The sequence below is a fragment of the Amphibalanus amphitrite genome, unplaced genomic scaffold, assembly GCF_019059575.1.
Source record: "Amphibalanus amphitrite isolate SeventyFive unplaced genomic scaffold, NRLGWU_Aamphi_draft 001250F_arrow, whole genome shotgun sequence".
NCBI lineage: Eukaryota > Metazoa > Arthropoda > Thecostraca > Balanomorpha > Balanidae > Amphibalanus > Amphibalanus amphitrite.
The window spans coordinates 121,837-148,610 of record NW_024882743.1 but is presented as its reverse complement, the minus strand read 5'-3'; the positions used below and the strand labels follow the sequence as shown (position 1 = coordinate 148,610).

At 52.3% G+C, this 26,774-nt stretch overlaps 3 protein-coding genes and 2 non-coding genes across 12 annotated transcripts in view; 2 read left to right on the top strand and 3 right to left on the bottom strand.

Moving 5' to 3' along the window:
* The window catches only part of LOC122371497 (importin-13-like), a 31,953-nt gene extending 11,844 nt beyond the window's left edge, over nt 1-20,109 (bottom strand). For 2 of the 7 annotated variants that reach the window (XM_043347867.1, XM_043347868.1), the window contains exons 1-11: nt 18,244-18,357; nt 16,767-16,976; nt 12,201-12,368; nt 11,672-11,812; nt 11,192-11,264; nt 8,112-8,275; nt 5,977-6,117; nt 5,280-5,492; nt 3,868-4,047; nt 3,421-3,553; nt 2,850-2,975 (exon numbers count right to left, since the gene is read on the bottom strand). In XM_043347867.1, the coding sequence (XP_043203802.1) occupies nt 2,850-2,975; nt 3,421-3,553; nt 3,868-4,047; nt 5,280-5,492; nt 5,977-6,117; nt 8,112-8,275; nt 11,192-11,264; nt 11,672-11,812; nt 12,201-12,368; nt 16,767-16,976; nt 18,244-18,324 (1,630 nt within the window). In that variant the 5' untranslated portion in view covers nt 18,325-18,357. Of the gene's footprint in view, nt 1-2,849; nt 2,976-3,420; nt 3,554-3,867; nt 4,048-5,279; nt 5,493-5,976; nt 6,118-8,111; nt 8,276-11,191; nt 11,265-11,671; nt 11,813-12,200; nt 12,369-16,766; nt 16,977-18,243; nt 18,358-19,765 lie in introns of those variants that run through there. The other 5 variants (XM_043347869.1, XM_043347873.1, XM_043347871.1 and 2 more) reach the window with 5 other exon arrangements.
* Trnar-acg lies at nt 724-796 on the bottom strand. The gene has a single exon. It is a non-coding gene; the product is annotated as a tRNA-Arg (tRNA).
* On the top strand, nt 12,845-16,369 carry LOC122371498. The gene is made up of 3 exons (XM_043347875.1): nt 12,845-13,098; nt 13,620-13,780; nt 14,867-16,369. Exons 2-3 carry the CDS (start codon nt 13,633-13,635, stop codon nt 15,790-15,792), a joined length of 1,074 nt encoding a protein of 357 aa, XP_043203810.1. The 5' UTR covers nt 12,845-13,098; nt 13,620-13,632; the 3' UTR covers nt 15,793-16,369.
* Nucleotides 20,110-20,233: 124 nt separating the features above from the next.
* Nucleotides 20,234-26,774, top strand: part of LOC122371501 (ras-responsive element-binding protein 1-like) — a 14,857-nt gene continuing 8,316 nt past the window's right edge. For both annotated transcript variants that reach the window (XM_043347879.1, XM_043347878.1), the window contains exons 1-6: nt 20,234-20,571; nt 20,811-20,942; nt 21,523-23,106; nt 23,369-23,545; nt 24,934-25,023; nt 25,368-25,532. In XM_043347879.1, the coding sequence (XP_043203814.1) occupies nt 20,559-20,571; nt 20,811-20,942; nt 21,523-23,106; nt 23,369-23,545; nt 24,934-25,023; nt 25,368-25,532 (2,161 nt within the window). In that variant the 5' untranslated portion in view covers nt 20,234-20,558. The remainder of the gene's footprint in view (nt 20,572-20,810; nt 20,943-21,522; nt 23,107-23,368; nt 23,546-24,933; nt 25,024-25,367; nt 25,533-26,774) is intronic.
* On the bottom strand, nt 26,178-26,249 carry Trnag-ucc. The gene has a single exon. It is a non-coding gene; the product is annotated as a tRNA-Gly (tRNA).

Below are 26,774 nucleotides of genomic sequence, written 5' to 3'. Positions count from 1 at the left end.
GCCTAGTGTCTGCTATAATCTTCAGTGGCAATCTTTTAATATATAAATGTATTGAGTGGCTGATATTGTGAATAACTTTGTGTTAAATGCACGACGAGGATCCCCGATCAACGAACGAGCAATGTGAAATTAACAAAAACCGTAACAACCATCCTAACGAGTACCGACGATTGTCTAACAAACGCAGAGTTAACAAATAAGAAGACCGAGAATTAAAACTTTGTACCGCGTCTACAGCCCCCGCCCCCCTTCACCGATGCCACATCATTCACCTTGCTTTTTAGTTTTTTCCAGGAAAACAAAAACAGCATATCGCCAGCGTTGATGACTTTTGCTCCAGTAAACCATCGAGCTCCCACAAAAGACAAATACCTGCCAGAAATCCGGACCGAAAGTGGGATTTTCGGTGCTGTGCAAGAATGAAAACCCTATGAAGATCCAAAGACCACAGCCCCTCTCTGGCAAAACTATTTTCGAAGAAGTTAGCCACTAAAAGTAGGTATGCAAGCGAAGCAGTTCAATCGAAGTGAAACCCATGGCGTGCCCATTCGCACAGCTTGGTGGCCGACTTCTTATGTTTTGAGCCGCAACAGCGCACCACATCAATGTTTCATATATCGTGAAAATGACGGCGAAATTACCTAATACACACAGAGTCATACAGCTGTCGAATAAAGTCACACAACACTACCACTGTCCACTATCACCACCGACGAAAAGTTCCGATCCTGCCAGGATTCGAACCTGGAATCTTCTGATCCGTAGTCAGACGCGTTATCCATTGCGCCACAGGACCGATGGTACCTCGAGTGTAGAAAACTCAAAAAGACAGTCGTCAGCCCCACCATCCAATTTCTGTATTACTCCTTTCAGAAATCATTATTTTGAGTACCTAAATTCTCCTAATGACAATTAGGAACTGGTGATACCCCGACCTGAGCCTGAGATCGCATTGCGCATGTGGCGGACTGCAGACGGGCATCAGATATCCGATCCCTCCCCCACCCCACCCACGGCCCACGGCCCACACACACATCATCACGCGGTCCATAGCCGTCCCGAGCCGACTCTCGTGCCTTCTAGGGTTTCAGTGCCCGACTATCGCCTCGAGGCGGCTCGTGTGCGTCTCGTGCCCCTCAGCCGACCGGCGTCGGGCGCTGGTCTCGTGTTTCATCTCGCTGCGGTCTCGGTTGGGAAACTGAGCGCAGCGTCGTCCAAGTCCACGCCGTAATCACGTGCTCACGTGAAAGGAAATGTAAAGCAATGCAAAGGGCTTCAATAATTAAAGAAGTTTTACAATTTACATACACGTTAATTGAGACTTGCAGTTAAATTTGGAACCATTTTACGGGTCGGCAGGCCAGCCGTTGACTCAACAAAAGCTAGGTTTCCGAAGACTGGGCAGCATCTTTTGTTTGTTTTGTTGGGTTGGGCCCTTTCGGTCTGATGAGACCATTTCAGGGCCGTAAGGATGATAGGAATTAGGGAGAGACATTGGTCTGGGCGGGCACCCTGGTGAGTCGCCAGGGCTGAGCCCGTTACGAGGCCAGGCCGACCAGCCCCGCAAGCCTCACCGCACCCGGCTACGGGCAATCCCGCATGGGATAAAGTTGCCCATTCAGTCTGGAGCAGGGGAAAGAGGCGTGGAGGAGAAAGATTTGTCTGTTCTAAGGATGGAAAACAGGGAACCTTTCGGGCTGCACCTTTCGCTCAGCATTACCCAGCAAACAGCTCAGTGAGCTTACGCCTCGTGCCGGTTCATATCTACAGCTGTGACAGACGGTGTCGCCGGTTATGACTAGTATGAACCGGCTGGCGACAGCTCACTGCGGCGTCTGCAGACCCGCGTGTCGCCCGTCCCCGTACGGCTTCCCCAGACCCGCGTGGGCCCGTCTCACGGCAGTGAACCTGGCATTTCATCAGCACTGGCCACTGGGGCCGGTCGGCAGGTGTTGGCAATACCACGCCCTGACGGCACACCCGCCGCTGGTGGTTTTGAGCGTCGTCCACCGCGGAAGAACGGCCTCACGAGACACTGGCTGACGCAATTTACATCGCCATGCCCTTGACCGACCCCGTCCGACCCAGCCCAGAGCTGTCTGACAACCAGCCCGGCCGACACCCACAAAAACGACCCATTAGGCGGCGTCGCAGCTGAACCTGTCTGAGGACAACTCATCGCACTGAGATCGACACGATATTATGGTCACCTTTTTAGGGATTGGCGTGGCTTTTGTTAAGTGCATTCCTCGACTGCTGAGCAGCTTTTCGATAAGCCGGTGGTAAAACCCCGATTGTTCGTGGGTAGATCATAGCCTACCCCTGTTGAACGGCAACGCATGGCGGCGATCAGTTAAGTAATCCAGTTTCCGGACAGGTGTTAGCTTCAGTGGTGTGGTCACACGACACCTATGACACGGCTAATCCCATATACCGGTAGCAGGCCGCGACATTCATTATTCTTGGGAAAAGAACACACCTAAGGGGTGTTAGTAAGTTCACCTTTAGTGGCAGCGTCTACCATGCAATTCAGGTGCCTTAACAAAGCGTCGAACTTACGAGAGCCGCGAGGGCACTGAACGCCAAGATACTTCTTTAAAAATAAGTAGCAGTCTACACATATTTGCATACCAAAGGCTAAATTGCGTTCGTCCTATCCCACGTTCCAACTCATCTGCGGCCACGTATTGCTAAAAACGTCGATCTAATAACGGTGTGGATCAACGGATGCCACAGCCTCCAAGTACCACGACTGTAGGTGGCGCCGCGAGTGTGCCAACCGATCTAGCTCCTCAGCCGCTGCATCGGACCCCAAAGTCCAAGCGCCCAGCTGCCGGCAGCAGACTTACCGATGAGTTTGAGTGCGGCTGCCATCAGCTTCTTGTTGTTGCTGTAGGGGATCTCGGGCAGCGTCAACAGCACGGTCCGCATGCTGTCCACCAGCACCAGGTCGTCGTCACAGGACTCGCCCAGACCTGCCGAGGCAGACGGCGGGCCGGTGTCGACAGTCAAACAGAGGGCACACAGCCGGGGTCAGTGCTGGCAGTCAGACAGACGGCCGGTGTCGAGAGTCAGACTCTGGGCGGAGACAGCACAGTTGCAGAAGGGAGGAAGGTCCGTGCTGGGGTTTGCTAGTCGCAAGTCGTGGGTAATAATGTACAAGTAACATTTTCTGTTCTGCATTATCTCCTGCTCTCCGTTTCACTGTGTCCGCTGGACAATGTGAAATGCACATTGCAAGTGCATTCCAATATGTGAAAACAGTTGTTTATAACAAACTCTTGATCTATTCACCCGAATGGTCAGCTGCATCAGGCATTAGCATTCAGCTGTAAGGGCATACAGTACCCCACAGAAGGAGCTGTGCGCTCATTTGGTCGCCTTGGTGTGTGTCGCTCCACCGATCCCGTGCCACCCCACCTGTGAGACCGTGCAGAACCGACTCCAGCGCCGGCCAGTTGGACGGGTCCTCCCTTACAGCCTGCATGGCGCCGTGCAGGTAGATGATGAACGAGTTCAGGATGTAGTCGCCCAGCAGCGACTGTGTGTACGTCTGTAACAGCGGCAGGACGTGAGAACGATACAGTCCGAGCAGAGGCTGGAGGACTACCAGCGGTACCCAGACCACTAACAGGGCACCCTCTGACGGCCAAAGAGCAAATCAAGCACAGCCCAGCAACATGATCAGAAACAAAGTCCGGATCCCTCTGTAATAGGTAAATAAGCGTACAACGACTAGGTATTGTAAGAGTTGGTAATCAAACACCAAAAAACGTTAATATTGGTGTACGATCTTTCCAGCTGGGCATATGTCGTTGCAAACCATCAAACTTGTTTCACACCAGACATTCGAGCCTTGTCACTCACATAAAAGTCGAGAATGTCCTGTCTGTATCGTCGGAAGGCCTCGGCCTCGTCTGGACTGTACTCGCTCGGATCCTTGGGCAGCATCGACTTCTGCACCATGACGTTGAGGAGGGCGCTGTAGACGGGCTGCAGCTGCTCCGTCAGCTGCTCCTTGTGCTCGTCAGACGCCAGGATGTCGTCCTGGACGGTCCAGATAGGGAGCGGTCACACAGTAGCGAACTTCCTTACGGTTAGGTGGCTTCAAGTTAACAACAACTAACAATTGCAACGAATATAACATTCTCAGAACGAACAGTAGAGGTCATAGTTCATGTTCATACTATAGTTCGTTTTATTTCAAAACCGGTTTGGCTCCAAGTTCATTATCGAAGGTCTCACGTGAGTTTTGGCAACATCAGCGTCTGGTCAATAATTTGTTACCGGTAAAATATTCAGTTTCAAATTATGTTCGGTAAATACATGGAACTTGTATCTTCAAAAATCGTCATACTATGATGACGTCACTGGTGGCAGCTGGCTCCCAATGTCCCTACGGTGGCACCAAATGTCGACAAGTTTGAGGAAAGCTTCATTTTTCACTGTTGCCGTGGTCAGAATCGAGTAAACGGTTCTGTTTATGGTAGGTATACATTACATTGCAATGAAAGTTTCACAGCATGACATCACCACTGTTCTAATGTCTAGTTCTAAAAAGCACGTATGGAATTTATCGGGAATAATTCACATGTTAAAATAAGGCGACGTTCGATTTTCTCAAGTTCAGGTTTTGGCCGTTTCGCTGGCTAAAACGCGTGCTTAGTCGAAGAACGTACTTGGAGCCAAACCGGTTTTGAAAAAAAAAAATGAACTATAGGCGCTGAAGGGCAGTAGTCTGGCAAAAGTTTGGTAGTTTGGTAAGGGAAATCCAGATCCCGAAAGCGGCATCCCTCTCCACATACCTACACGTTTCCCTGATGAGTGAGCAGGCCGTCCATCACAAACCTACAGCCGCGTGTGTCACAGTTCACCTTCCAAACTGCATCCCGCCCTCACCTGGACCTCCCGTCCGTCCATCACAGCCCTACAGCACGAACTACAGTTCAACTTCACATCACCTGACGTCCCCTCCCTCCCTGGGGCCGCTCATCACAAACCTACAACGTGTACTACAGTTCAACTTCACATCGCCTGACGTCCCCTCCCTCCCGTGGGCCGTTCGTCACAAACCTACAACGTGTACTCGTACTACAGTTCACCTTCACATCCCCTCCCTCACGTCGTCCGACAGCCACAGGCCTGCAGCGAGTACCCTCCACCTCCCACTCAGCATCCCTCCCTCCCTCCCTTCCTCCCTCCCTCCCTCCCTCCCTCCCTCCCTTCCTCCCTCTAACCCTCCCTCCCTCCTCCCCTGGACCCGTCCCACCTTCACCCACCTGCAGCGTGTACCAGACGCCGAAGGTCAGCTCGGAGACGGTCTCATCGGTCGGGTACCGGCCCGGCACGGAGGCCAGGTCGAGCACGGCACCGATTGTGCGCCGGGCTATATCCGCCTGGCTCTCGTCTGAGCCGGTCAGAGCTGACACGAACGTCCGCGAGTGGGATGACACCAGGGAGGTGAACACGTTCCCCAGCGCTACCAGAGACTCCTGGAGAACAGAGGAGGTCAGATCACGTCGAGGCACCAGGCCGGTAAGGGAAGGTATGGTATGCAATGCCGGGATGACTTTGTTCTTCACGTTGACAGATCCAGGCGGTATCATAGGATAATGATGATGATGAATGATGATGATGATGATGATTTATTAGATGGGGGGTTGGTGGGAACTAGCATGAGGAAGGTAGGTCATACGCGCCTAAGTGCGACCAGTGATTAGAAGCCAGGTCTCTGCGTGATAGCACAAGAAACTGTGTGGAGTTCAAGTGTAGAGCTTCTGACATGTAAAATATGAGGACGGGAAAAGCATGCCATATGGCAGTGAATGACTACCGTCACGTACTCACACGAAATCATCAAGTGAAGAATTCAAAGTCGATACGGCAGAACAAATCTACCATTACCACAACCCCGAAAAGTTGCAAGTTCCCAAATCCATGAGGTGGAAATCAAGCACTACCTTAACCATTACGTACCGGCTCCTTTTCGTCGACGAACTGTTTGATGAAGGGTGTGAGCGTGAGGACGCGGACGGCCAGCTGGAGCACGCTGCTGGGGTAGTTGTAGTTGGCCGGGCTGCTCACCACCCGGTCCATCATGTCCAGCGTCACACTGATCTGTGGGAGGACGTCAGAGCAGTGTATCAGTATGAGCAGTCACTACCCGGTCCATCATGTCCAGCGTCACACTGATCTGTGGAAGGACGCCAGAGCAGTGTATCAGTATCAGCAGTCACTACCCGGTCCATCATGTCCAGCGTCACACTGATCTGTGGGAGGACGCCAGGGCAGTGTCAGCAGTGTATCAGTGGTGTCACCACCCGGTCCATCATGTCCAGCGTCACACTGATCTGTGGGAGGACGCCAGGGCAGGGTCAGCACTCAGCAGGCTGTCAGTGGTGTCACCACCCGGTCCATCATGTCCAGCGTCACACTGATCTGTGGGAGGACGCCAGGGCAGTGTATCAGTATCAGCAGTCACTACCCGGTCCATCATGTCCAGCGTCACACTGATCTGTGGGAGGACGTCAAAGCAGTGTCAGCAGTGTATCAGTGCACAGTCAGCCCAGCCCAGCTCAGCTCAGCTCAGCTCAGCTCAGCTCAGCTCAGCTCAGTTCAGTTCAGTGTCAGAAGTCTGTCTGCGCGCTGTCAGCTCAGCTTAGCCCGTGTCAGCGCAGTCAGCTCAGTGTCAGCAGCCGTCTCAGCGCACGGTCAGCTTAGCCAGCTCAATAAGTGTCAGCGCTCTCTCAGCTCAGCTCAGTCCGTGTCAGCGCCCTGTCAACCCGGTCCCAGGTCAGCTCATGTTAACCCGCTGTCAACTAAGTACTTATCAGTCCGAGTCAGCCCGTGTCAGCGCGCTGTCAACTCAGCACTTGTCAGTGCATTGTCAACTCGGCTCAGCCCGTGCCAGCTCAGTTCAGTGTGCTGTCAGCTCAGCACTGGCGTTATTACCAAGGTGGTATTACCACGGTGGTATTACCAGTTATTACCCCGGTCAGAGGAGAAAAACAACAGATCACAACTAAGATATGACACAGCTAGAATTATAGTAAACATCACAAGCGGTATTCTGATAGGACTACATTATGTAATAGGCGTGGTTTATGTGAAAAACATTTTATGCTAGACTGTCTCAATTATTGAGGCGCTGGAGTTTACAAATAGTGTTCAGAGGGTATCAAGACCCATAAGGAAGCTGATTAACTGCAACTACGTGAACACCAGCCATGATGGAAATACGTCAGCCGCGATGAGCGAGCCTCACGTCAACCCAGCCACCACCTGCGTCAGCGGAGTGAGAGCTGATAGGCGTCTCTCCGCTCCGGACTGCGGACGTCGCCGTGAGTCAGCGCGGCGGGTTTATCGGCACCGTGGCGGACCCGCGGCGGCGGCACGGGAAGCTGCGGTCGCACACAGCGGACCCGACCGGTGCCGGACGGAAGCGGGCCCCCGGCCGTGAGTCAGACAGCAAGCCGTCACCCTGACCGGTCAGACGTCTGTCGTCCGGTCCGACAGCGGCCAGAGATAGCGCAGACACCGCAGCCGGCCGGGCGACCGAATACGGCCAAATGCGCTCAGACCTGTGGTGGCTCTGTTCGTTATTCTCGGTACAGAATTCGGCAACGGCTCAGATGATCCCATGGAGCCAGGTCTGGCCCCCGTAAGTGAGAGTCCAACACCAATGCCCTGGCCTGCGTCAACCAGTTTCAGAGGCAAGCAGGGGCTAACGAAATCAGCCGGAGGGTGTACATACACCCCACGACTCGCTCAGTGAGCCAACTGAACGTACCCCACAGACCCGGAAATGGTAAACCTGTCACCGACTGGCCAGGCTCCGCAGACACCGTCAGACGATCTGAGCACCCCCCCCCCCCCTCCAGACCCGTCGAACCAACTGACCAGACCATGGACCAACTGAGCAGACCCCTTAGACCAATCCCCTCAAACCTGTCAGACCAACTAACCAGACCCGTCACACCAACTGACCAGACGTCCTGGCAGGCCCAATCCCCGCAGACCTGTCAGGCCAACTGACCAGACTCGTCACACCAACTGACCACTGACCAGACCTGATCAATCCCCATAGGGCATAGACCCTCAGCCCAACTGACCAGCGCGGGCGACCCGACGAACGGCACCAGCACGAGGTCCAGCACGGGCAGCAGGTCTGTGACCAGCAGGTCCAGGTCGACCCAGGCGCCCAGCAGCTCCATACAACGGCTGGCCACCTGTTCGTCGGGCCCCTGCTTCAGCAGCGACAGCACCAGCTCCAGCACTGCCGGCGGACGGGCAGACGTGTCAGAGACACAGACACACAGAGACAAAGCTCTGCCGGCGGACAGACAGACGGGCCAGAGACACAGACACACAGACAGCACCAGTTCCAGCACTGCCGGCGGACGGGCAGGCGGGTCAGAGACACACAGACACACAGACAGGCCAGAGACACAGACACACAGACAGGTCAGATACACAGACACACAGACACACATACAGGTCAGAGACACAGACACACAGACAGGTCAGAGACACAGACAGCACCAGCTCCAGCACTGCCGGCGGGCGGGCGGACGGACAGACGGGTCAGAGGTGGTCACAGACAAGCAAACAGATCAGAATTGGTCACAGACACACAGACTGGTTAGAGATGATCACAGACAAAGTACACACAGAGACAACGCCAGCTCCCGCTCTGCCAGTGGAATGAGCACAAAAAGTCAGAGGTAGTCACGGCACTGTTACTACAACAAGCGCTTACATGCTTCCAAAATTCAGCACCAAGGACGGTCGGCCAATATTTCAATTATGACATACAAGTGCTAAATTAAGATACCTATCACTGGAAAATGCAGCCAACACATTTTTCCCTCATGCAATTTCCGCAAGGTTAACCTAAGTCTATTTTAAGGACAGGACTTTCCTTGCGCAGAAGCTGACCAGATACAGTCAGCAGTGTGTGTGGTGTGTGGGGGTGGCGGAAGCGACCCTGCAAGGAAGGAGGCGACAGAGGCAGCGGGATCCGGAAAGGATTGAAACGACGGTCACCGCTTCGTCACACTGTAACTTTCCGGAATTTTCGTACATGTTTCAAGTAAATAAAAATACACTGAATCCAAATGTGAGAGGACTGAGAGGACTGGGACGTGAGCTGAGGGCGGGGACAAGACTGAGGCGTTAGAGTGCAGGGACGAGAACTGGGATAGAGGGAGGCCGGAGGGGAGACAGGACTGGGACCGTGGAGGGGGGACTACAGGGTGGAAAGTAATTACGCGAACATACTTTTTCGTCTTATAGCAATGGAAAAAGCGGCGGTAACATGAAAATTTCATCTTTTCATATATTCCTATTTATGTGCGATACACTGACAAAGGCGTTCAGGCATAATTGTTATGAGCATGTCAAGCACTGTTGGCCAAAGCTTAGTCCACGCCTCCTGGAGCTGTCTGGTGAGGCAATCGATGTTGGTGGCTACTAGCAGCTCTTAGACGCTCTCCTGAAGAGTCGCCTGGATATTTTTGATCAAATTGAGGTCTGGGCTATTCCCAGATTGACCATTATATGCCCAGAAGAAGAATGGGTTCTCAAAGCATCAGTCTTGCGTCTTTTTGGCCGTGAGAGGAAAGACTTTATCAATCATGAAGAAGAGTTTCTTTGCGTCGGGCACAAAAGTGCGCTCAATCATTTTGCCCCTTTTGGTGCATTGATGGATTAGATAAAGAGACTCGTCTGGAAGGATGTTCCACTAGTTGTATACTTTATTTTTGGTGGCCTTGTTGGTCACTACATGCAATTCTGACACCATCCGGGCGCTCATAACACGCTGATGTGTGTTCCTTTGCCGGATGTTTGAAGGTTGGGACGGGCGGGACGTCGGACGCATCAGCAGCCCCCAACGCGTTGTTCTGCAGGTTTGACGGATGAAATAGCTTCGATGATGTCTCACCCAACCACAAAGCCAGCCGCCTGTCCTCCTCTGTTCAGGTTTGGCGGTCTTAAGAAAACTTAAATTGACAATCCTGCTGTTAATTCATGAATTTTGGCCATCTCGATTGTTTGTACGGCTTGATTTTCGAATTTTCACGGATTTATGTATGAATCGTGATATCTTAGATCGGGTACCCGGCCAAAGTAAACCATTTCGCCTGTTTTCGGGTCGACTGTTGTCGTTTGGTCGCGGAAATGGTGACCACCCATTCGGCGCCTGAATTCGCCCAGGTTTTACTGCCGCCAACGGCTTTGCTTTTTAAGTCCTCTTAAGTTTTATTATGCTTCAACCAAAGGTGTAATTGAGTAATGCTGGTGCCGAGACCGTTCCGAGTCCCTTCCGCACCAATCCAGCCAAAATAATCACAAACGCTTTCCCTGGCAACTTCAAATTGAGCTCTTTGCCCATTTTGGTCTTGAGCAGCGTATGGCGTCAGCACCACTCGAAGCCGAGAGGTGTTGTAGACCTTCCAAGTCATTTTTCAAAGTAAGGTCACTTTTGTTAGATGAGGCGACAACAAACACGACCAGTCATGTTCCATAACAGCCCGCGCTCATACAAAATCTCCACTGACGGGCGAAATTGTAAGAAAATACATGTTCGCGTAATTACTTTCCACCCTGTAGGGGGACTGGGGGGGGGGGGGGCAGACATCTGCCGGCGGATGGCCCGAACGCTGGTAGTGATCGGGGTAGTCCCGGGTTACTCAGACTCTGCACCGTCCGCGTCCCAACCCGCCGAGACACCCGTCTGCAGGCGCCCCGGACAAAGAGAGGGAGCGGCGGAGCGGCCATCCGGTGACATCACCGTCTACGGAGAACATTTCGAGTAGAACTCAGCGCAGCGCTGTTTGCTTCAGTCTCAGACGTGAGTAGTTTTACAGCGTGTTTTCAAATCAAGAACTTGAGGAAAACTTCAACCCTAGGAAGAATAACGTGTTAGGACAACAGCATACTTGGTTATTCTCGAAGAGACATGACCGGTGGACCAGGGAGTATCGCGGTGTCGCGATACTTTATAAGAGTCCCACTGCCTACATGAACAGATCGACCGAGTGACATTGCGGTTACATGCATGCTTTACCATTTGTCCATCGGCCCTACCAAGCTTTGACCAGCTGTTAAGTTTGTTGACTGACCCGGCGCACAGTGCACAATAAACTGGGAAGAGTGTCAGCTGACATCAAACACAAGCACAAATGAATACCTTGTGGAATGTGTTTCCTGAGACACTCCTTCACAGCCTGCCGCTTTGCTGGCCTGATGAGACATTTGTTTATCTGAAATAAAGATATCCAGTTATCATAGATGAACTGCTGGAAATAGGCTCTTTCGTCAGTCAGAAAGTCGCATACCTATTTCAATACATCAGATCTCGCTCGCATAAATCGTACGCACGGTACGCACGTCCGTGGTGCCACTAATGTGAGCGAGATCCATAATATTGTAGCAAAACAAACGCCTATTGACTTCAAGTAAATATTATTCAGATATAAATTAGAACAGAAGGCGCACTTGGCAGAAAAGATATGTACAAAACTACTTGACGTATATAAACTTTTTGTTGAGAACACTGAAACGAAAAGTTGGGTAGCATACCATGGCCATTAAAAAAAAATCATAGTTACACATAACCAGTTCAGACATGTCTGCTGTGAGCCGACCAAACTGCAGCCAGCGCGCTTACCTCGTTGGGCATCTCGGTGAGGACGCTGAGCAGCAGTTTGGCGCCGAGCCGGGCGTCGCCGAGGCTCTGGCAGGTGCGGGTCAGGTCGGGAATCACATCGGGCCACTGGTCGGGGGTCATCTGCACCGCCAGCGCAGCCAGCTGCCGGAGTGGTTAGAGGCGAGTTAGGTCGGGCGGGGAGGTCGGGTCACGTTAGGTCGAGGTTGGTCATACCGTCACACACAATCTAACGCCAGTGGCAACTGGCAGGTACAGACCTCACAACATCCAATGGTAGGTTGACAACATCACAATAATGGATCAGTATTCATGATTACGTCTGTAGGCTGTTGACAAAACATTGCCAAATTGTCCGCAGAAACCTCTCGTTTCTATGGAGTCACTTTGTCTGGCGTCTGAGACATTCAAAGTCCCCCTCCCCCCCCCCCCAAAAAAACATCGGCTGACCACCCACTCAATACTGTGAGGGGTGTACCTCCATCTCGGCCTGCCCAGCGCCCCTGCTCTGTCCGCTGCGCTCCCCACTCACCGCCTCCGTCAGTGTTCTGGAGGCCGAGCCCTGTTTGGTCTGTGCCGACACGGTGGCCTCAAGGACGCGGCTCTGGAGCGCGGCGGCCCGCTCCTGCGGCAGCTCGCCCCAGTGCTCGCGGATCTTGTCTCGCAGGAAGGTGGCGCCCAGAAACTGCTCCGGCTCGCTCTGGAGGAAAGAGCGGGCAGCGCTCGGTGAAGGGAGGGGCGGAGAGCGGTGGGCGGGAGCGGAGAGCGAGTATAGACACATTTGGCGTCATATAACGCTCAGAGGTTGGGCACGCCATCAAACCCAATCATCATCGAGCAGAGACACATAACTGAAGTGTCGTCATCGTCAGACAGATAGCTTGGGCTAGATGAGCGCCTGAAGTCGGGAGGCAAGCTTGAAGCCCTGCACACAAACGCAGTGAAAGCGGTACCATTAACAGAAACCTGCTGAGCCCCACTTCGTTAACATGAATGCTGTTAGTTCACAACATTATATTGGCATAAGTCACAGCCCAAACCCGGCGATTACCAAGTAATGCACCATATGAAGGTCCAGGAACTGCCGAAATTGATCGGCGGAATCGCCCAGGGACCGGGCGAGTGCGGTGTGTGCAGCGGACTCGGCGGAGGCGCGCAATCAGAGGAAGTGGGTGAACCGATACCAGCGGCGTAAGCGGCGGGCTAGAAGGAGACGGCTGGGCGGCAGCGCGGGCCAGGCAGACGGACGGACGGACGGGACCGGAGCGGACGGCAGCAGCAGACCGGGGTCAGTTTCAGCGGACGGCGGTAGTGGACCGGGGTCAGCCTCAGGGGACGTGTCAGATCCAGCACACAGGTTCAGCAGACCGGAACCAGAGTCAGAGGACGGTAGCAGCGGACCGGGGACATAGAACGCCACTCACAGAACGGTGAGCAGAACGGGGGAGATGCTGAGTCCATTCTGGGGGTTCAGGTGGGATTCTGATGGTCCATTCCAGGTGGGATTCTATTTCCGAGTCCATTCTGCCGCGAATTGACATCCATGCCGTACATTTAGCATTACCCATGAGACTGAGCGCCGTTGGTCTATAAAGCTCTGTGTTCCCACCAGCTGCAGCGCGTGCGGTATCCGCGAGACAGATGTGTCCCATCGTTGTGTTTGCTAGGGTGTAAGGGACCCAGCGTCCTGGTTGTGTGGTTGCTGAATTTAAGGAACCAATTGTCATGGTTATGTGGCTGTTGGGGGTGTAAGGGACCGAGTGTCCTCGTATGTGTGTTTGCTGGAGTATAAGGGACCGAGCGTCCTGGTTGTGTGGTTGCTGAGTTTAAGAAACCAATTGTCCTGGCTGCGTGGTTGTTTTTTTTTGGGGGGGGGGCGGTAAGGGACTGAGTGCCTTCTTTTAGTGTTTGCTGGGGTATGAGGTACTGAGCGTCCCTAATTTCTGTCCAGGCCCAGCTCGAAGATGGCCACTCCGCCGCACGACGAGATCACACTGGACCGTACTGATGTCTGGGAGGTGATCTCGAGCGTGCTGCAGAAGTGGGGCAACAGCCTGCCCGATAAGAAGCCCTGCCCCCTCAGACGGCAGCGCAAACGTTTCACCAAGGAGGGTGAGTGGAACTAGGATCCGACTTCAAAGCGGATTTATGAAATGACTTACGAATGCAAGGAAACACAGGGAGGGCGTGAATTTAGCCGAAAGAGACACTAGAGAATGGTTGAGCGTAACTGAATTGAAATATACTATGCATAAGTTGTACTGTGTCTTATGTATTTGCATCCCTGATTCATTGCTTGAAATGACAAACACTTTTACAAAACAGTTTCGTGGACAGCCCCTTCCCCCTCCCCAGCCCAGTATGAGCAAACAACGCTGGTAACTACCCAATCCCCGTCCGTGCATCCCCCGCGCTGATACCGTCCATCCGTCCCCAAAACCTGACACTGCCCTTCGTCCTCGCTCTAACACGGTCAAAACCTGAGGTCATCACGGGTCATAACCCAGAGCTGACACCGCCCTGTCCGGCCGTCCCTCCCTAGCTCCGATACCGTCACTTTGTCCCCTAAGCTGCGGACCCGACCCGTGTCGGCTGCCTTGCTGAGTGCTTACCCTCTCCCTCATCCCCAGGCTGCGGACCGGGCCCGTGCCGACTGCCCTGCTGAACCCGTCCCTCCTTCGTCCCCAGGCTGTAGACCTGGCCCGTGCCGACTGCCCTGCTGACCTCCGTCCCTCCCTCGCCCCAGGCTACGGACCGGGCCCGTGCCGACTGCCCTGCTGACCTCCCTCCCTCGCCCCCAGGCTGTGGACCGGACCCGTGCCGACTGCCCTGCTGACCTCCCTCCCTCGCCCCCAGGCTGTGGACCGGGCCCGTGCCGACTGCCCTGCTGAGTGTTGGCCCTCCCTCCCTCGCCCCCAGGCTGTGGACCGGGCCCGTGCCGACTGCCCTGCTGACCTCCCTCCCTCGCCCCCAGGCTGTGGACCGGGCCCGTGCCGACTGCCCTGCTGACCTCCCTCCCTCGCCCCCAGGCTGTGGACCGGGCCCGTGCCGACTGCCCTGCTGACCCTGTCCCTCCCTCGCCCCCACGCTGTGGACCGGGCCCGTGCCGACTGTCCTGCTGACCTCGTCCCTCCCGTCCCCAGTCTGTGGACCGGGCCCGTGCCGACTGCCCTGCTGACCTCCCTCCCCTGTTCCCAGGCTGCGGACCGGGCCCGTGCCGACTGCCGTGCTGCCGGCCGATGCTGACCGTGCTGCGGGAGGACGTGAACAGCGAACAGCGCCGCGAGGTCATCGGCCAGGTGCGCGAGCTGCTTATCAGGTTCGAGCTGCGCACGCGCGGCCAGGCGCGGCTGGCGCTCTCCTGTCGGGACGACATGCGTAACGCACTGCTGCTGCTGCTGCACCAGCTCATACTGAGCTGTCAGCGCGGTGAGAGGCTCACCTACATGGCGCCGGGAGGGTACGGGAGGGGAGCGGGCCAGCGCAGGCACACCACGGCAGAGTGTGCCGGGTACAGCGGGCGGTACTCCACAGCAGGGCAACCAGGACCGCAGGGATGTTGTGGCCGTATGTATCCGAGACAGTGTATGGAAGGACCTCAGGGCGCCCCCACAAACTGGGGACACGATACAGGACATCACGGACACTGCGGCCACTTCGGAGAGAGACGGCGCAACTGCAGCGCGCAAGACAGCACGGTAGGACAAGGCGGACATCCGGGGTACTGCAGGCAAACGGGTCATGACTACATGAGAGGGCACTTTGGGCACTGCGGACACAGCGATATCACAGGACACGAGAGGCCCAGTGGGTGCTGCGGACACCCTGTATATCACGGACACGCTGGGTGCTGCGGACACTACGGACACGCCGCGCACTGCGGACACGGTGATGTAAGTCAGCACATGTGCGGCGGACACGACAGCGCTCCAGAACGCCACACAGACCACGGCCACTGGGAACAATGTGCCATGGAGAGACACTGTGTACAGCACGGGCACAGGGGACTCCAGGAGCAGGGACACTCTGCGGCCTGTCCAGGTCACTGCAACAACACCAGGCACGCACCTGACATGCCGCCAAGCCAAACGATTGGTGACACAAAGCAGAAGGCAGAAGCTTAGGACCAGATAGTCACGGCTGAGGCTGACAAGTGACATGGCCGAAAGCCAGGAAACGTGACGAGCATGCAGCGGAGCACGCAGTGTCCTGAATTCAATTGTGACTGGATTTTGTGGCACCACATCACTCGTAAGAATGTTTGCTTGATGTGATGTACGAACGCTTTGTGTCTCGATAAAGTGAGCATGCAAGGTCGAGCTATGCCGTGCATCGATAAGGTATTAGGTAACTACCTATAGATATCGTGTACTCGTAGAGTCATGAATGAAGAATGGGAAGAATCGTGTGACGGCGTGCGTCGGAAGATATGGAGGACCGTGTATAACCGCGTCTCGCTAAGGCGAATACTCGTACACTGTTTTGTGTAACGCCGCGTCTCAGTGAATACGGATGACCGTGTAACATCGTGTCTTCGTGAGTATGAAAGCTGCGTAATAGTGTCTCGGTAAATAAAGAAAACCACGTACTTGCAGATACGGTGTATCCGTGACTATGAAGGGTCTGTAACGCTATGTATCGGTAGGTATGAATGATCGTATAGCGCCATGTCTCGATGAATATACACACAGGAAAATGTAACGCCATGTTTTGTTAAATACGGGGGGCAGTGAATGTAGGATGCTGACAGCGATGTACATGCTTCAAAAAACAGCTGATTGTTATTGGTTAGCCGCAAAATAAAGCGATTTAGTGCAGTGATCAATCAGGAATACCTACATGACGAGATAAGAGAATAGCCGCACACCGTATATCGGATTGACAAAAAAGGCAGAGTATCAATGGCTGTTAAAGACAAGCTGTTTATTAGGTTTTTACGATTGCACTACGGCATTGGCAGCCAGGGGTGGTTCTCAATATAGGCAGCATAAGCAGTGCCTACGTCCCTCGCCGTCTTCCTTGCGTCTGCCTCTAGTGTACTTAAATCCCATCGGCCACTGTCATGCACTACGACCCACCCAACATTACACCGACTGACCTTGTCTGGCATCAGCAGCACCCAGAGGAAGTCCCAGGCCTGCGGCGACGCCTTGGCGGCCGAGAGCCAGCGACTGGCCGCCTGCGTGGCCGCCGGGTCCGGGTTGGACTGGCCGTACATGAGCCGGATCGCCTCCTGGACATTGTCGGCCGTCACCGGCAGCTGGCCCAGGCTGGAGGCCATGGTGTGACGGCGCTCTCCGCAGCGCGCCTGCAACAGGCAGTGTTGGGCATGTGACCGACGACCATCGTCAGTGTGCATACACTACTATATTACGAAGTAGTATAGATATGGAGTAATCTATGATACCGTATAAATATGATATGCTAGGGTGCGCCAGGAGTTGTTCATTTAGCGTATCCCCTTCCCGTTCGCCACTACATCCAGCTGGCAGCTGCCGGACCCATGGTGCAGCCCGGCTTTCTTGAGCGCGCACGTGACGCTGCACACATCTGCCCGGGTCTGGGGTTAACCCGTTCTCCTCCGCTACGATTTTCTAAAGGGTCTTTTTAAAGTAGTGCAGTATTGTCATCCAATGCCAGAGGACATATCCATGTCAAGAATATCGCTCGACATACCACCAGCACCGGTTAATGGACAAAGGATCACTGAACGTCGCCCATGAACATGTGAACATGTGTTGGACATGTCGGCAGTTCCGAGCAAGAACATCCTAAGTGTCAAATTTTTCGAAATTGAGATGTTCATACCATTCGACTCAGTTCGTCGAGCTGAGTCGAATGGTATAGAAATCTCAACTTCGAAAAATTTGACACTAAGGATGTTCTTGCTCGGCACTGTCGATGTGTACTACACGGCGCAAAACTTGTGTTTCTTTCTGGTTTCCAGACGACTCAACAACAAACTACCTCTCGAACGAAATCGCATGCTATCTAGAGGGCATAGGCAGATCGGCCTTTGGGCCTGGTAATCCAATCAGTCTTCTAGGGCTCTGTGAAAAGTCATTTAAAGACTGTGTTTACAGTGCCAGTCGCTTCACTCGGGTACGGTCCACTCTACTCTGTCGGGTACGGTCCACTCTGTAGACACAACTTAACCGGTTAGGAGGCTGAAGATCGACCAGCCTAGTCCGCACTTAAGTCCAAATCGTTCGGGGGCTGTCACAAACGTCAACCCAGGGGGCTCGGTACTCCGGACTGACTGGTCTCATTTATGATTCAAATGTACGTGTAGCGAGTGAGCTTAGTTAAGGTTAGTTCTCGTCGTCTTGCACCGAGATTTCTTAAATCGTACGTTTGTGCCAACATTTATATCTGCCCATGCGTCGAAGTTTCTGCACACGCCACACGGAGTTGCGTTGGACACTGTCTCAAAATTTTGACGCAATCGGAATCCGTGGACCTGTTGACAGTAATATGGGTTTCTTTCAGTCTAGAATCTAGTATGGCCAAGAAAGCAGAGCAAGTGGTGGATATCAATATAACCTTGGGTCAGCCTACAGTTACATGTCACTTACCTGGATGATCCTGCTCAACCCTGCCGAACCCGGGGGTAATCCCAACCACCGCAGCCCGGGGGAGGGCGTTTTTCGTCCCATCCCCCCCCCCCATCTCACTCCATAACTATGGGAGCTACGGAAACAAAAGGTACCAAACAAAAGGTCTTTACTTTTTACCAGAAGATTCTACAGCACCTAAATTTTTTATTGAGGTCGATTTTCAAGGTCAGAGGTCAAGGTCAAAGGCAAAAACCTGCACCTGTGTAATGATCGCAATGTAAGTGTTCTAGAGGATGGAAGGATGCATAAAACTGGCAAAAATGGATGTGAAATGTAAACAGAGAACCTGAGGCTTTTGATGGTGTGCTCAACATTCAAGGCAAATCTCAAGGTCATGCTAAAAGTTAACCTCAAACTTTGCACTTTTCTGTGTGGGTATCTTGTGCCTATACAAAATTCCAAGATGCTTTGAAATGGTTTCAGGCTTATCAGCTCAGGCCCCTATTTGACATTAATCTTCTTATGATACAAAACTACTCCAAATGGATTCATAGCCACTGATCATGAATCTAGCATCCATTTTGCTCTAAACATTAACTAAGAGCCTCAGTATGGCAAAATTATATTGCCTAATTATTATGACTAACTTGAATCAGTGAAATATACTCTAGCAAGGGTACTCTTCCATGACCTTGACCTTGGCCTTAAATGCATGACCTTTCATGTGTAAAGGTCAACCTAAGGTCATTTGAATTTTGAGGTCACATGTCAACATAAAATTTGACCTTTTCGAAACAAAAGATATATCCTTTGAAGCAGCTTGATAAGAAGAATGCATTGGAGCCACTGTATCTGCTGTAGTTCAGGGACCATATCTGTTCAAGTTATTCATGAAAAACTCAAACCACAGCTCGGGGTCAAATGTCAATCATTTGTCATAGTCAGGTCAGCAACCCCGAGCTGGGGTCTTTGACCTTATGATCAGGTCAATGACCCTGAGCTGAGATTTTAGTTTTTCACAATAACTTGAACAAAAATGATCCTAGAGCTATGGCAGTGCCGCAGTGATTCCAACACATTCTTCATCAAACTGCGTAAAATGATACATTTTATTGATACCTCTGGCCCAGGCTCATCCTACTATTTTTGTTTTTGTCCCTACCATCAGTCAAATGCTATACAGCCATGTTTGTAATGTCTATACCTATCTTAAAACTATTTTTGCAGTTATTTGAATTTGATGCCGAAGTTTGCAGTGCAGGCCGCAGGGGGCTAGAAAAATCAGCGTTTGAGTCATCAATGTAGCTAGGACCAATTTTTTACTTCAGAAGATGTCAAATTGATTGGAAAAAAGTACTGAAACTTTTGCTTTCCTATTCCTAAGATTAGGGAGCTATCACTGATCACAATCACCAATATTTGAGAGGGGGCACCCCCCCCCCCCACACCGGGTCCGCAACGGTTAGGGAGACTTATGATTTTAAAATGACAGAAATAATATGACCACCATATAAGTTATGTTAGGTAGGTAGGTACCTACCTAGGCACTTACTTGAAGATTTCAGTCAAAAGGTAAAGCAGCCAGCTACGGGTACATTCAAGGCAGGGCACATTCAAGGAAATGCACCATTAGCTATAACGAATATAACGTTAATTATCAAAAGGGATTTTGTACGGTTTTAATTTCCCACTAGACTGCGTATTTTTTAACACAAAAGGAAAAGAAAAATATGAAAATATACCAATCTTTAAGGCTGTTTGGGTTTATCAAAACTGCCTGCTGTAATTTATTTCGCAATTGTTGTACATTTTGCTCATTCAAAGCAATGCTAGTTATTGTTTGATTTAATTTTAATTTAATTAAGCCTTATAAACTTGAACAAGAAGCAGATTTTTCTAACAAATAATACTTTTGAAAATATTGATACAATTATCATTTGACCCGCTAGGTGCGCTGTACACAAACTCATTTGCAGACGAGAAGAATACAATTAGGCCATTCTGGCGCAGATTTTGCAGCACAAAGCGCACACACAACAAATTTGGGCCATGGATGAGGTAATCTCTCATCCATGTTTGGGCGCTGAAGTTATAGGTATCAGTAGCTGATTATTTCAGTTATATATTTTATCATCCACATCCTTGACTGGCTAGTTTGCTTCATTGTGATCGAATTCAGCTTAATGTGAACATGTTGCTCATTTTCACTTATATAAACCGCCATGAATTCCAGGGATCAGCAGACAAATAATAATTGTAATGATAAGCCTGACCCCCTCCAACCCAACCAGTTCAAGTTCAACATCATCATGCGGTGACTCAAGAATTAAAGGATGGCACTAAATGGTAAGTTATGCAAAATGAACTTGAAATGTTAGGAATATTATTTCCAACTTATAGTTGGCGGCTGGCGCTTCAATGTTGGTTGTGATCGAGATCAAGATCACTGTATTTATGCAAGTTCCTACCCACCTACCTAACCATTTTCCTCTGCTCACCTTTTAACATGCTAGTGTCGGTGAGACTGTTGGATGCCGTCATATTGTGAAATTTGACATGCCAATGTACCTTCCGCTGTATTGCAGTGTCAGATGGGTGCCCCCAGTGCCGCCGCATGGTGGCTGGGAAAGGAAACCGACTAGTAACAGATGCATGCGGTCATATCAAATGTCGCTTCTGCCTGCTGTCTGAAGAGGATGGTTGCTGGTCATGTAAAGGTCAGTCAAAAACAGCATTTAAAGTAAAATGTATTCATATATTTTAAATAGATAGATTGATAGCCCAAGCCCAAGTTGTGCCAAGCAGTTTGTCATACAGGGATTGAACTTCATTGTCTGGGAATTTCCTTTTTGTGTGGCTTAACTTGAAGGTTTTTATTTCACATTTTTCACATTGCATTTATATCTCAAACCTTTGCATATATGTAATTGGACTATGTCTGTTAGGTATGTCTTAATCCAGCTTTCTGCTGCATGATCCTCTCACCATTAGCAGGCCATTTATGTCAGGAGTTTCATAGAAACAGTATGTGGAGAGCCTCTCAGGAGAGACAGGTCAACTGAGCTATGCGAACTGAGCTGCAGTCTGCAGGATAGTGATAGTAATGCTGATCAGCTATGCCTTTCCTTTTATTTTTTTTATTTTGCTGCTGAAAATAGGCATTTAAGTCAAATAATGGCATCTTCATGACATATTTTCATTAACCTAACATGGAAAGCAAGTAAACATTAAGCAAAGCATTATATCAGCTTCTATGCTTAGCTGCAACAGTGTAACACAGAGTGTCGGTTTCGCCAGCTCCGGCGGAGGCTCCTGCGGTGTCGGCCTCGCCGGTCCGTCTGGCCCCCGTCCAGCCGCTGTGGCCGTGCGAGCCGAGCCGCTGGCCAGTGTCGGCCGGCCCCGAACGGGGCTGGCTGACCGATCCGGCTGTCGTCTCTGGGGTCCGGCCGACGCCCCAGCCCGCCCGGCCGGTCAGCCCGCGGGTCGGCTCGCAGCGCTCAGACAGTCCGACGGTCAGACCGGGTGCCGCGCCACCTGTCTGGTCGTCGCCGCCGACCCTGACGGAGCCGACGGCGGCTGATGGCGGAGCGGCGCGCTCGCCGGAGCTACGCCGCGCGCCCGCCGCCGTCCCCGTCCTGCTGCAGTCGTCACTGCGCGTGCAGCAGCTGCGCAGTCAGCTGGCCGGCGGCGGTGCTGCGACCGCACCCCGTCCCGCCGAGACCGTCCAGCCGGAGGACCTGTCGCCGCGCTGTGTCGCCGAGGAGAGCTCCCCGGCCAGACACTGGAAGGCCGGGCGCGGCAGACGGGGGGCCGACGGAGCGGCACTCTCCATCCCGCCGCCTCTGAGGACCGCGGCTTCGACAGAGAGCAGCACTCTGAGCGGAGAGCCAGCACGGAAGCGATCACGGGAGGAGTGCGGCACACAGACGGTAGCAGGCTCGGCACTGATACACAAAATCCCCCGAACCAGCACCCCCTCAGTGCCGGGAGGTCAGAGGTCTTCAACCTCGCTATCGACGCCGGTATCAACAGAGCTGTTGGCGAAGAGAAATTTGCCAGAGCAGCGGGAAGCTATCCCGTTAACACCGATCGAGGTCCCTTCACGTCACATTGAGGCTACAGAAGCTTCATCATCGAAAACGAGCAAGCGGCCACTCCCGAATGAACAACAAGCATCGCACAAGAAAAAGCAAAAACGGATGGCTCCAAGCGACAGGAAAGAAAGATTGAGCAATGCCCTAAGTGGCACGACTCAGCCCCATGTGGAACCCAAGCCTACGGAGTCAGCGGCACCGGCCCCCTCTGACGGTTCCCTGGTTGGTGATGGTGCGCCGGTCTGCGGCAGCTCGCTAGTAGCAGCTGCCGCAGCTCAGGGGGCCTCTCCGGAGGTCTCTGGTGAGGACGGCCGGCCGGCGGAGAGCAGTTCCGCCGGAGACGCCTCTCCGATGCCGCCGCCGCGCTCCATGAAGGCCAGGATCCTGGCCCAGGTACACCAGGAGAGTAGCAGGGACGAGGAGCAGCCGGCAGAGCCGACCAAACAGGCAGCTGAGTCGACCGAGGGGTTGACTGGACAGGCTGAGCCGTCCAAAGGAGCAGCTGAGTCGACTGAGCCGTCCAAAGGAGCGGCTGGACCGGCCGAGCCGTCCCAGGTCACAACGGAGTCGGCCGAGACGTCCAAAGCAGCAGCTCAGCCGGCCCAGCCGTCTAAAGAAGCGACGAGGTCGGTCGAGCCGTCTAAGGGTACAACGGAGTCGGTCGAGCCGTCTAAAGGAGGAGCTGAGCTGGACGGCGACTCGGAGCGGTCGGCCGGCAGGCGGCGCGGTGCCACATCGGGAACCAAGAGGGTCACTGCCAACATGGTGGTCAAGAAGGTGGACAATGGTGAGTGCTATTGGTGGTCGTGGGATTGAGGATCTTACCAGGTTGGGGCAGATTGTGTAGCAGTCGTGGATAATGGGACATGACACGTTCGGGTACAAGCCGAGTTGGTAGTTGTGGAGGTGATTTGTGATTTGCGCGCCGCGACGTGATTTTATTTGTTAGCAAGCAATAATTGAGATTGAGATTTAAGATTTGGGCGATTTGATTTCAGGCTGTTGAAGTGTTGCACATTTTGTGTAATGATGTGTTTGCCTTTTTCCAGGAGACACTGCAAAACCCGAGTACGAGTGTCGTGAGTGTCAGAAGCGGTTTACCACCTTCTCCCACTGGAAGTACCACATCAGCTGTCGTACGGGCAAGGCGCGCTACCGCTGCTCCCAGTGCTCCTGGACGGGGAATGTCAAACAACACTACAACTACCACATGGACAGACACAAAGGTAGGCTTGCCAGGACTGTGGCTGCTGGACTTATTAAAGGTAGTGTGCCACCTTTGAAAGATTTCCCATTTTATTTTTCCTAGGACAAGAAGCTTCCGTTTTTACATAATATCGCAAAAAAAAAATCAAAAATGGGCCTGGAATAGTGCCTTTTTCGCCTAAAAGTTTATCGGTTTTTCGATATGTATAACAACTGTAGTGGGCTGACCTGCAAACAGGCGTCGGCAACAATCGCGAATGCGGCGCACATGTGACAATAAGCAAAGGTCATTATAGAGTTACGACGTAAGGGAATGAGTTATCAGCTGTCTAATCGTAGACAACACAATGTCGAGCCTTAAACTGTAAGCCTGTATTGGTATTGTTTCTTTTATTTGGCTGTCGAACATTATTTATGGTTTGAAATATGATTTTATTTAAAATAATTGATATGAAAAAGCCGTCTCTTAAGTTATGACCCCATTTCACCACACGCAAGTGGCAGAAATGACAATGATCAGCTGACGCATTTTTCTTGGCCGAAGTCAGAGCGCGCGGCCCGACGCACCACCACCGCACCACAAAGTATGAGCAGAAGCCGTGCCCAAAGCCAGGGCCCCGGTAATGTGAGGTAGCCGAGTCGGGGCAGCGTGCGCTGACCCAAGCCGGGGCCGCAGCTTTGGGCGCGGTCTACCGCATCCCCGCGGGCAGCCCCGGGCTATCACATGACACCGGGAGGACGCTCGGCCCCGGCTTGGGTCAGCGCACGCTGCCCCGACTCGGCTATCTCACGTTACCGGGGCCCTGGCTTTGGGCGCGGTCTACCGCACCACCTAACAGGCGTGTTCGAAACCGCAGGAGATGATGATGAACGGGTTTATCGAAACTTGATTGGATGAGCATATCGGTAATAGCGATTTCAGTGTGTGCATTTATTGTTCATAGTGGTGTGAAATGTGGTTGGGGTACGACCGACAACCCGTCGGGGCGAATTTCGCACTGGGGTACTCAAAATTTGAAGAATTTAAGACGTTTTCATGAGTTTTGAAGGTATGGATAAGTTCTAAAAATCCGGTTCTCCTTATCTGGGCCATTAACTCCATACGGTCCAGGAAAGCTGGCACACTACCTTTAAAGCCTTTTGTCACGTCTGTTACGACATGACTAAATGTGGATCATATTTTTCTCCCTTATTCGTTGGAGTCCCACCCTGGTGACCTAGGTCATCTAGCCATGACAATTACTGGTCGAAAAGCATGGTGTGGGAGCACGTCACAACGGATTGTGCCCCTTTTGTGTTTATAGGAACCATGCATGAGAGTGTCCGCCTAATCGAGTGTCACAGCGTTATTTTCCTCTGCTAATGGGCACAGCAGTATGACCGCCGCCCGGCCCCCGGCCGTCCCCAGGTGTGACACCTACACACGTGTGTAAGGTGTGCTCGGCCAAGTTCCTGCAGAAATCCACTCTGGACCGACACATGGCCACTCACAGCACTGGTGAGTTCGACCGCCGGCGTACTGCTGGGCATAAGGAGCACACACCGATTGCGTGTTACGGTCAACTGAGACGGGGTTCCACAACAACCTGGCAGTTGCGATTGTGGTCACTGTCGAGTGTTGATCAAATGTAGTCACAAATGGTAGTCAATATGTCACTGAGCGTTATCAACAATCCTAGACTGAAGAAGTAGCACCACCGCTGTTTGTTTCATTTGTTATTTGCTCTGGCCGGGGGAGTTCACGTCCTTGTCTCTCACGTTGTTTGGCCGATATGACTTCGCGTCCCTGTCACCACTGTTGCCGCCGTAAGTTCACGTCCCGTTTGGTCCGCTCGCCGACAGAGGGCGGTCTGCAGTGCGCCCAGTGCCTCACCCGGTTCACGTGCCAGTACAACTACCAGCGACACCTGCGCACACACACGGGAGAGAAGCCGTTCGTCTGCCAGCTCTGCCAGAAGGCCTTCTCCGACCAGGGCAACCTCAAGAAGCACATGCTGAAACACACCGGTGAGTCGTGGACGGGCGGCGGGAAACCCATACGAATCGGAGATGGACGGAAGGGGATCAGTTGGTGGCCTGCACAAATCGCCCATTTCGACTAGCAGTGTTACTAGGCTTGTCACCCAAATGGCTAGCAATCTCAACTTACAATGACCTACTCAGGCCTGTCATCTTAATTACAGCTTTGGTGGTTACTGTTCTAAGCTTTCATGATACGAGCATTAAATCGTCCTTCCAGGCTTATCTGAAAATTAACGACTGAACTTTCATTCCTCGAAAGCCTTCGTTTTTTACTCTAGAGTGGTTACTAGAGTATGTTACTAGAGTATGGTTACCTATGTCTGTCTTTAGGGGGGGGAGTTAGACATCAGCATCCATCACCTCATCGCATCTATGCACCTGATATCTGATCTACGAAGATTTCCTTGCTAGGACGTTCATCTGCTGAAACTCGCAGGTTGATGAGTGATCCAATGCTGATATATGGGAGCGTATCTTCCTTCCATCCTGTGTCATTGCCAGGTTCTTGCGGCTGATTGCCACCAACATCGCATTTGCGGTTGCCGTGGCACTCGTATGGTCCGCACGCGATGGTGATTGGTGACCCACGATAGTGCTATATAGGTGGCTGAGGTCAGGTCAAAAGGGTGCTGCGATGGCCGGGAATCGAACCCGGGTCAACTGCTTGGAAGGCAGCTATGCTCACCACTATACCACCATCGCCTGTGCGACGTGCCGAGCTGCCGCTTTCAGAGTCGGCGGTCATTTTCTTGAGTCACGTTTTCCCGCACGGCTGGCCGTAGACTGCTTGCTGGTGAAAGCTGACCTGACATACCGATATCTAACGCAGGGAATCGGCGATGAATGGCGCCATTCGGCTATAGCACAATGAATGGTGATTCCAGGTATTGCCGAGTGGACTTTGAACGGTTATTTGAGATTTTATCCGCCTTGACGCCCCTAACTAGTTCCTGAACATCAAAAGGAAGTGCCTGGCATTTTTCATAGCCTTAATCAGTTTTTTTTTTTAGCTATTGTGCTTTTTTGTTTAATATAGAAACTAGAACATGCTCTCGGACCACATTTGCCTACAAAGAAGATGTTGTGCCCACTGTTCAGTGCTCCAGCATCTGGGGAGGGAGTATTCGACATCGTAAATCGACACGAAAGCATTCGACACGAACGGGTAGACCTGACATCATGTGACCAAGACAAGGCTGACATGCTGGGCAAGTACTTCAGCAGCAT